The following is a 9,688-nucleotide window of genomic DNA, read 5'->3' on the forward strand; positions in this document are numbered from 1 at the left end:
CACACCTGGAGCTCTGGACCGGGCCGGGCCTGCCCTGCCCTCCCAGGTCACACACACAGGCAAGAACGAGGCTGTAGGCATTTATTGACTTGTCACCGCGAGCTCGCCTGCCCCCACGCCCAGAGTATGGGCCCTGGTTTCTGCTCGGCCTGAGGCTGGCTCCGTTCTTCTAGCTCCCTGCAGGGGAATGACTCCACATGGGACACAGAGTAATGCCACCCCCTGGACACCCCCCCCCCAGTGTCCTAGGAGCCTGACACCCACATGGGAAGGGCTGCCCTCTTCCACTGCCCCATCAATTTTGGGTCTTGAGATCTGTCTAGGGAGGACAGGAGGTGGGGGCTGAAGGAGGGGGCAGGCCCAGTTTGTGGAGGAAGAGGGGTGGAGGGTGTGGCTTAGCTCCTGGAAGAAGTACAAGTCCAGAGACGGTCAGGGGCCCAGGCTGGTGTGGAATTGGCAGAGATGTGAGAGGCAAGGCGGGGCAGGTGGGGGCCACAGGGCCGCCAGGGACAGTGAGGAGGAAGGGGGAAACCAGGTCAGAAATGGCTGGGGGTGATCGATCCAGAGGCAGGAGAGTGTGAAGGCCAGGGCAGGAACAGGCTAGGAAGGTGGGCTTGGCTAGCTCACTAACAAGACTGCCTTCTGTCCTCAGCTCTCTAGGAGAGCTCCCAGCACATTCCAGAACAACCTGCTTCAGCAATCCTGCAAAGGCCCTTTACCCCAACCCTCACATTGCCGGCCCAGCCGCCTGCCCCTCTGACCTCTACCGGGGCAGCTTACTCACCCTCTACCAGCAGTTGAGTGTAGGCGCTGTCCTGGCCGGCCTGGCAGCAGTAGGTGCCCTGGTCCTCGGGTTGCACGTCATGGATGACAAGGCTGTGGGTGGGGCCGTGGCTGCGCAGCTCATACTTGTCTCCTGGGCTCAGCTCCACCCCCTCCCGCAGCCAGCACACGTGGCCCCCGGCGCGGGACACTGTCACCTCCAGCACTGCCCTGCGGCCGGCCAGCACAGTCTTCTCACGAGGGGGCCGGCGGGATATCTGGAGCGGCAGAGCTGGGGTGGGAGGGGCAGAGGCCCAAGTTAATGGGGCACGGAGGTCCCCCGAAAGAGAGAGGTGCATCTTCCCTGCGGGAGACCTCGGCTTCTGCCCCGCTAGCCTCCAAGCCACCAGCTCCAAATCTTTTCCTTCTCCAGCGCCTGTTCCAAAAAGCTCCTCGCCCGCCGGGAACAGCCCTGCGGGGGGCGGCAGGAGGCTGCGCTCCTAGGAGCCACAGCCAGCCGCCGATCCCAGGGCAGGAGGTGAAGGGCCCTCCCGAACCTGCCCCGGCTCACCCTCCACCTCCAGCTGGGCCGCGGACTGGGCGGGTCCGGCCTGGAATAGGACCTCTCCGGCGTCCTCGGGGCGCAGCTCGCTCAGCACCAGCATGTGTTTCTTCCCTGGGAGTGAGGGGGCACTAGCGAGACCGGAGCCGACCAGGGAAGGGGGAGGGTGGGAGGCGGGGCCGGGGCGGTAAACATGCGCCAGGGTGGGCGAAATGGAGAGGGGCGGCCGGGGTCCCGTAGGATCCGAGCAGCGGGGAGCAGGGAAGACTGGAGGGGGCGGGCCCAGAGGAGGAGCTCCTCCGGGTCGGAGGCGGGGCTTATCTGAGTGGGGCGGGGTCTGTCCGGGCCGAGTAAAGGGCCGCGCGCTGGAGGTCGAAAAGCCTAGAAGGCATTCGGACCTTCCTGCCGGATGCGGACGCGGCCTCCGGGTTTCAGCGGGCGGCCTCGGAGCTGCCAGAGCCCGGTGGTCTCGGCCTCCGACACCGTACACTCGAACGTGGCGCCGTCGCCTTCCCGGGCGCGCACCGATCCGAGCTCCGAAAGGACAGCCACTGTGCGCTCTGGGATGGGGCGTGAACAGGGGCGGAGCGGTGGATACCTAGCGCCGCCCCCGCCCCTCTCCCAGGAAACACCAGCTCACGTCCGGAGAAAGCTCCCTGACAGTGCCCAGCCCGCATCGCCCATACCCACCGTGCACCACCAGGCGGGCAGGCCCGGCCCGGACCGTCCCCACCGCACAGCTGTAGGACCCGGCGTCGGAGAGGCCGCAGCGTCGCAGCTGCAGAAGGCGGCGCGCGCCAAGGGCCTGCAGCCGGAGTCGGGGGCTCGGGGAGAGCGCGCGCCCATCCTAGGAGCGGGAGGGGCGGAGGCGGGCAACCTATAAGGCGTCAGCGCCCTCGGTTGGTGCCAGGTGGCTTGGAGGAGTTTGTCCCCCCAGGTTGTGTTCGAGGGCCGTCCTGAGGCGGCAGGCAGGGCCGCTGTAGGAGCCACCATGGGAGGATCACCCCTCGGGGATCCAGAAGGGGAGCCACTGGCCTGGGAAGGCCAGAGCCACGTCCTGATGGCCTGGGGCGGGAGTTAGGGTGCCTGCGATTGGGCAAGGCCAGGTTCAAACTGGAGCTCTGCCTCTACTGTCTGACCTTGGGCAAGCCGCTTCAGTGCACTGAGCCTGTCTCACATAGCTTGGGGGCAGAGGAGGCAGTAGTGTTTTGGACCACACCCTGACAAGAGAGGGTGGCACCTAATGACTCCAGGATTTGGAGCTGCGCAGGCAAGGGCTGACAAGACAGTGGCTATCACTGGCGTCGGTGTCACCCATCACCCAGTGTCATAATGCACTCCCGTCTTCCATGGCACTCACCAGTCAGGGTCCAGCCAGCCCAGCCTCCGTGCTTACTATTGGGCAGAGAAAAGGGTCTCTGCCGTGGCCAATGGGAGAGGGTGGACCTCTTGCCCCAGTCCCACCACCCCGGGTGACCAATCCTAGTGGGCCTCATAGGATCAAAAGATGAACTATGATGTACACTTAGCATAGTGCCAGACCCGTTGTTCAATGGGGGCTGGTTGTTCTTGTGATGAGGTGGGCTGGGGTTGGCTCTGACCTTCTCCCAGGTGACATCAGCCAGGGCCTGGGACAGCTCGCACTCGAATGTAGCTGTGTCGCTCTCAGTCACCTCTAGGTCCTGTGGTCCCCACACAATAGTCACTGGGACCTCTAAGAGCAGGAGATGGTGGAGAATGTAGAGGGAGCTGGGGTAAGGATGTGTAGGGACAAGGACAGATTTGGACACCGCGGTGGACACATGTAGACAAGGGGATGGGGAGAGGGGAGACATGCTGGGCAATAGTGATCCAGAGGATGCTGGTCAGTGGGTAGGGATGTATTAAGGATTCCCAGGTGGCTGGCTGAGCCAGGGGACAGGGGGGTGAGGTCGGAGGATGGGGAACACTTTTAAGCAGAACATGTTGGGGCTAGAGGCACGAGGGAGGGATAAATTGGATCAGAGGGACCAGTGGACCATGGAAAGCCATGGACAGTGGGGGTCACACCTGGGGCTACAGTGGGTTCAGAGAGGCAGTGGGGGGACCAGAGAGCAGGTGTGGCCAGTGGGGAACACACAGGGGGAGCCAAAGTGGGGGAGACTGGAACATTGCTGGGGAAACCCCCCCACTTCAACAGGCAAGCAGTGAAGCCCAGGCACAGGAGTAGTCAGGGGCCACACTCAGGCGGGTAGTGGGTAGAGGTGCCACACAGAGTGGTCAGTGGAGCTGTACTCAGGGAGATAGACAACAGGGTCCCTACTCGCCTAGGCACAGTCACAGCGGCACAGTCAGATGGAAGTGGTCAGAGGGCCACACTCAGGCAGGGACAAGGGCTCAGGGGAGTCTCACTCCAACAGGGAGACCAGTGGGAGACACACTGGGGCAGGCATGTCAGTGGGGACACACAGGCAGTGGGGTCAGTAGAGCCACACAGGTCAGCAAGGCAGGTGGGCGGGGTCATGGAGCCGCACCTCTTACAGTGAGTCTCGCTGCACAGCGCAGAGCATCGGTGGTGAAGGAGACGCACCCGGAGTCGGCCAGGCCCAGGCCACTGAGCACCAGGCAGTGGCTGCGGCCCTCGGCGTGAATGTGGCACTTGGGCCCCGGCTGTAGGCGGACTCCACCCCGGGCCCACTCCCCGGCCACGCCCTCTTGGGACAGCTCCAGCTGGAAAGTGGCACTGCCCCCCTCGGTAATGGTCACATCCTCCAGGGGCCGCAGCACCCTCAGCTGCTTGGCTGGCGGGGGAGGTAGGGGAGAGAGGTAAGGGCTCCTTTCCAGCGTGGGGTGCTCACCCCCTTGGCCCTGCCTGCACCAGCACCAGCATCAGACAGTTCAGTTCAGTGAGCAGGGTAAAGGAAGCATTGTAAGGGTGAGATATGCTAAGGGGGTGGGGTAAGGGTAGAGTCTGGTGAGGGGTGCTGTGATGTGGGAGGAGGAGGAGAGGAGGAGGAGGATTTAGAATCAGGCTGGGCTGGCCGGCCCTTCATTCTGCCTCCTTTTCTGTCTGCTGTGTAACCGTTGGCAATCTGCTTGACTTCTCTGGGCCTTAGTTTCCCCACGTGTATAGCTAAGGGGTTTAGAGTTTGAGACATGGGTTTATAGTGAGGATTCAATGCGTGACATAAATGAGCTGAGATGAACTATGTTACCATAGCTCATCATGTCACTGCCGCCAGCCACCATTTCCCAGGCTCTGTGTGAGCGTTTTCATACGTGACCTCAGCGGATGTTCCTAAACAGAGAGGTCAGCCCTTGTTTCAGGGGGACACATTTGGTTCAGATAGGTTAAGTAACTTGCATGAGGTCACACAGCTAATTTGGGGGAGGTGTCTTCAACTTGGGGGCAGGGGCGCTATTCTGCTGCCACGCAAACAGGCACATGGACCTTTGAAGGCAGAGGATCCACACACGGAGCCCTCGGGAGTAGAATAGTGATGTTTATAGCAAAGCCACCTTAGAAAGGGAATGCATAAGCCACGTGGCCTTCGAAGGCAAAGTAGAAAATGTTAGAAAAAGACAGGTTTTGCTTGGGGCAGGTGGGCAGCGTTGGGCCTCAGGTTGGACTGGGACAGCCAGGGATGATTTTCCTCGGCACCGAGGGGCACTTTGGTGGGCGTCTGAGGGGCTAGCCAGGCGTTAGGAGAGGGCAGGGCACTCACGCCTCACGCTGAGCCTGGCCAGAGTGCGGTCATGGCGGCTCTCGCAGCCGTAGGTGCCCTGGTCGGCCAGCGCGACGCCGTGGATGAAGAGGCGGTGGGTGTGGCCGTCCTGGGCCATGGAGAGCCGCATGTCATGGGGCAGGGGCTCCCCGCCACGCACCCAACGCACTGCCCCGGCCGCACCCACTCGGCCAGTCTCCACCTCGAGGCACACGTCTTGGCCTTCCTCCACCCGCAGGTCCTGCAGCCTCCGCAGAAAGAGCAGCTCAGCCTCTGGGGACAGGAGGGCGAGACCATGGAGCCTGGTACCCTGTCCCAGGCAGAAAGGCCAGGGCCAGAGCCGCAAGTCCGCGGGTGGGGGTGCAGCTACAGTGTCCCCCTCGGGATCAAACCTCGAACGTGAAGTCGGGCACTGGTGGTCACTCCCCCTGCCTGGGCAGTCACAGTTCCCGCATCCTGGAGCCCGCAGCCTCGTATGGTCAGTGTGTGGCTGGAAGCGTTCTGAGCGATCTCCAGCTGGGGCCCTGCAGTGACAATGGCCCCGTTGCGCAGCCAGGTGACGTGGGTGTCTGGTGGGGACACTTCACAGCGGAACGTGGCGTCATCACCCTCGTGGACGGTTAATGGTGTCAGCTCCGAGACCAGCTTCACAGGTGGAGATTCTGGGGAGCGAGTCAGGCAGTGAGTCACTTGGCTCTTCCCCTCCTCCCTCTGCATCCCTTCCTTGGGGGTTCCTGCCCTCTTAACACATGTGTCTTGCGGACTTACTGTGCATCAGCCCTGAGGGTGTCCCCTGAGGTCAAGATGCCAATTCCCTACCACGTCTTAGCCAACTCCTCTCAGCCCAGGTCTAGCAGCCCTCTCTGACTCCCTCATACCACACCATTTACCAGGAACCCCATTTATAGCACTGAGCTATGACAGCAGCCTTGTGAGATATGCCCTGTGCCCCCACTTCCCTCAATATTTCTGAGCTGGGATCAGAGAGGTAAAGGAACTTGGTCCATGTCGCTGAACAACGGGTAGCCAAATCCAGATCTGAAGAGAATTCAAAGCTGGGAAGGTTGACATCAGGTTCCTGGGTCCTTGGGCTAGGCCCTAGATTGACTCATGGGTAGATTCCTTAGGTAGATGCCTAAGTTAAGTCCCTGCACAGGTCCCTGGGCTGGTCCCTGAGTAGATCCCCAGGTAGATTCCAGGCCTGGTCCCTAGGTAGGTCTCTGGGTAGATCCTGGGTTAGTACTGGGTATGTCCCTCTGTTAGTCCCTGGAGAGGTCACCGAGTAGAGCCCTGAGCTGGTCCTGACTTTTAACCACTGGGCTAGCTCTCCTTCTAGTAAGGTCTCTAGAGAGGGAGGTGAGCCTCCCCAAAGTCAAACTCAAACACATGTGGTGGGGGCGGGGTGGGGGTGGGGGTGTGGGGGGAGCCAGAGGCAAGAAGGCGGTGGTGGGAGCATCGAGGGAGAGGACATGCTTCTTGAGGGGGTCAGGGCCCAAAGGGTATGGGGTGCTCTGTTACCTTCTATCCTGACGAGGAAGATACGGCTGTCCTGGGGCGCATCACATAGGTACTCGCCCGAGTCCCCGCTCTGTGCCCCCTGCACCCGCAGTACCTGCCTGGCCCCGGCCTGCTCCAGCTGTACCCGGCCCTGGCTCTCCAGGCGCTCCCCGTCCTTGTACCAGCGCACGGGGCCCCCTGGCCCGGAGAGGTGCACCACCAGCTCTAGGGTCCTGCCTGGGGTGCTTCGGACCCTCGTCTGGGCTGCCTCGGGAGCCACCACCCGCACAGGGGGCTCTGTGGGGTCAGAGCTGGGGGTCACTGGGCAGGGAGGGTCTCAGGCTGCGTGGAGGGAAGGGAGGGGGCGGGTACATGCTGAGAAAGGTAGGGAAGGGGTGGGCGGCACATGCTAGACAAGATGGGGTCCGGGGCGGCTGCTCTCAAACTCACCAGCCACCTGGACCATGAAGTTGAGGCTAGGGGCCCCTGGAGCCATCCCACACTGGCAGGTGTAGAGGCCGGCATGGGCAGGGGCTGCAGCCTGGATGCACAGTAGGCGGCGGGGCCCCTCTGCCCGCAGCTGCAGGCCCGCATCCTCCTGTAGCAGGTTCCCATCGTGGTGCCAGAGCACAGGGGCACTGGCTCTCGAGAGCTCACAGCTCAGCACCACCGGCTCTCCCGGGGCCACACAGAGTGGACTGGGGGCCGTCTCTGGGGCCAGGAACTGCACGGGGGGCTCTGGGTGGAGACAGGAGGGTGTCAGCCCTGGCTGGCCTTCACCTCTCCCACCTCGGCTGGCCGGGAGCACCTACCGGCCAGGCTGACGTTGAAGGTGACAGCGTCATCTCGGGTCTCACACACGTACTCGCCAGCATCCTCGGGCTGGGCGTGGGGCAGGGTCAAGGTGCGGGCGGGCCCCTCAGCACCCAGCTGCAGGGTGCCAGACGCCTCCACCTCCAGCCCATCCTTGTACCAGCGAACCTGCGACCCGGCTGGGGACACCTTGCAGCGCAGCTCCACGCGCCCAGGAGCCAGAAACTGCAGCTCCAAGGTGCGGGCTGCCGGGTGCACAATCCTCTCTGGGGGCGCTGGTGGGGCAGAGGGTCGGTGAGCTGACCAGCAGGGCCCTTCCGCCTCCCTCCCCCAGCCTTGAGACGCCCTAGGCACAAAGATGGAGAGCCAGGAGCTGGGCTGGGCCCAGCAGCCCTTTTCCTGTGACTCCTGCTGCTCGCTCCCTGACCCTCGACTCCACTTTCAAAATGACGTAACGCTTAAGCAGGCTACAACCAGAAGGTGGATGGTTCAAATGCACCCAGAAGCCCCCAGGGGAGAGGCCGGGCCATCTATCTGTTGTGTCAAGGTCCCAGCCTAGGCAAGCCCATGGGGCATTCTCCTCTTGTCCCCCGGGGTGGCTGACACCCAAGCCCACCAACTGAAGAACGGCGCCTAGCACAAAGGAGTTGTGCGGTTCATAGCTGCTGACTGAGGGAATGAAGGCACGCAGGATGCCCCCACTGGGCTGGGCTGTTTGATCACTGTCCCCTCCTGCTTTGGGGGAAAGGTGGCTGAGATGGGGGAGGCTGTGAGGGGTGACAGGCTGGAAGGGTGGTTGTGGTAAGTGGGGGAGGGCTGAAGTCCCTTGCCTTTCGATCTCCCAAGGACACCCCGAGCCTGCCCACCTGTGACAGTGACCGTGAAGAAGGCAGAGTCATCTCCAGCGTCACACACGAATTCACCCCCGTCCCCAGGCTGGGCAGCAGGCAGCACCAGGCGGCGGCGGGGCCCATCGCTCTCCAGGACCAGGGCCTCGCTCTCCTCCACCTCCAGCCCATCCTTGTACCAGCGCACGGGGGCGTCTGCCCGAGACAGCTCACACAGCAGCACCACGCACTCCAAGGTCACGGCGATCAAGGTCACCTCATCCCGGGGGGACAGGATCCGAACCGGGGGCTCTGCAGGTGGAGGCAGGCACACTGTTACAAACTCACTGCCCTCCTCCCCAGAGTCACGGTGTCACAATAGCCAGAATCATAACAAGACACCCCCCCCCCCCTCCAGTGGCTGAAATCCCCGAGGCCAGATGTCCCCAGATGTCCTTCAGCACCCAGACGGCTTCAGGTTCCAGGATTGGTGCACGGACCCTGGATCACCTACCACCCACAGCCCCTGCGGGGACACGCCAAGTCCAGTCACCTTAAGATGTCCACAGCCTAACAGTCACTGTCAGCAGGACAATTCAATAAAATGAAATACAGTTGTTGGTGGCACTTAAACTCCGGCTTTGCCAAGCTGACTTTGAATACCAAGCTTCCAACAAGTCTTTTGATTTTGAGAGCACTCTGGATGTTGGAGTTGGGGGCAAGGAATCCTGGACTGGTCATGTCACGGTCAAGGAGGGAGCCTGGGTCAGGGATTGGCACCTCTCTGGGGCCGAGAGAGAAAGGCCGGGCGATCTGTTCCCATAGGCCCTTTGGGGCAGTTCGACTCTGTCCTGTAGGGTTGCTGTGAGCTGGAAACCAACCTGACGGTGCCTAACAATAGCAAATGTTTGTTCAGAGCTGCCCCGCTGTGAGCAACCAGCACGGCTCACAGCACGGCTCCTCTATTAGCCTGCTAACTGCTCACAACGGTCCTATAGTCCTTTGCTGCTGTCCATTCCGACTCAGGGTTTTCAATGGCTGGGGTCTTTAGGAAGCAGGTTGCAGGCCTTCCTTCTGATCCATCTCTGGGTGGGTCTGCACACCAGCCTTTCATTTAGTCATCTACTGCTCAACTGTGGCCCCCACCCCAGGGACTCCTACGGCAACACTAGGAGGTGTGTGTTGTTTTATCCCTATTTCCCACATTAGGAAACCGAGGCAGTGTTTCAGGAACTTCCTTAGGTCACACCTATTCTCGGGCAGGAGGGGCGATCCCATGGGTCAAAGGCTGCTTCGCTAAGACTCAGTGGCAGGCGGCAGGGACGAAACAAGCCAAAGCTGGCACGCACGGGTATGCTCTGCCCATCTGTGCTTGTTTTGAAATGCCAGCACCTGCCTGAGGGATCCCCAGGGATGCTGACTTCCGATCCTGGGAGCTCATCTGCAGCTGCTCAAAAGTGGCCCCCCTCCACAGAAAGGGAGTCGTGTCAACATTGGTAGTGACTAGCACACTGGGGGGGGGG

General features: G+C 61.8%; 1 protein-coding gene across 3 annotated transcripts in view; it reads right to left on the reverse strand.

Annotated features, from left to right (window-relative positions):
* Positions 1 to 67: 67 nt before the first annotated feature.
* Positions 68 to 9,688, reverse strand: part of OBSL1 (obscurin like cytoskeletal adaptor 1) — a 20,064-nt gene continuing 10,443 nt past the window's right edge. The window contains exons 9-21 of one of the 3 annotated variants that reach the window (XM_045294678.1): positions 8,205 to 8,477; positions 7,338 to 7,613; positions 6,976 to 7,263; positions 6,547 to 6,822; positions 5,421 to 5,690; positions 5,029 to 5,301; positions 3,838 to 4,104; positions 2,926 to 3,038; positions 2,015 to 2,171; positions 1,723 to 1,884; positions 1,334 to 1,438; positions 785 to 1,054; positions 68 to 177 (exon numbers count right to left, since the gene is read on the reverse strand). In XM_045294678.1, coding sequence (XP_045150613.1) covers positions 170 to 177; positions 785 to 1,054; positions 1,334 to 1,438; positions 1,723 to 1,884; positions 2,015 to 2,171; positions 2,926 to 3,038; positions 3,838 to 4,104; positions 5,029 to 5,301; positions 5,421 to 5,690; positions 6,547 to 6,822; positions 6,976 to 7,263; positions 7,338 to 7,613; positions 8,205 to 8,477 — 2,738 coding nt within the window. In that variant the 3' untranslated portion in view covers positions 68 to 169. Of the gene's footprint in view, positions 178 to 784; positions 1,055 to 1,333; positions 1,439 to 1,722; positions 1,885 to 2,014; positions 2,172 to 2,677; positions 2,720 to 2,925; positions 3,039 to 3,837; positions 4,105 to 5,028; positions 5,302 to 5,420; positions 5,691 to 6,546; positions 6,823 to 6,975; positions 7,264 to 7,337; positions 7,614 to 8,204; positions 8,478 to 9,688 lie in introns of those variants that run through there. The other 2 variants (XM_045294682.1, XM_045294684.1) reach the window with 2 other exon arrangements.

This window comes from Echinops telfairi, unplaced genomic scaffold, assembly GCF_000313985.2.
Source record: "Echinops telfairi isolate 266 unplaced genomic scaffold, ASM31398v2 ScPeMD7_3;HRSCAF=10, whole genome shotgun sequence".
NCBI classification, from domain to species: domain Eukaryota; kingdom Metazoa; phylum Chordata; class Mammalia; order Afrosoricida; family Tenrecidae; genus Echinops; species Echinops telfairi.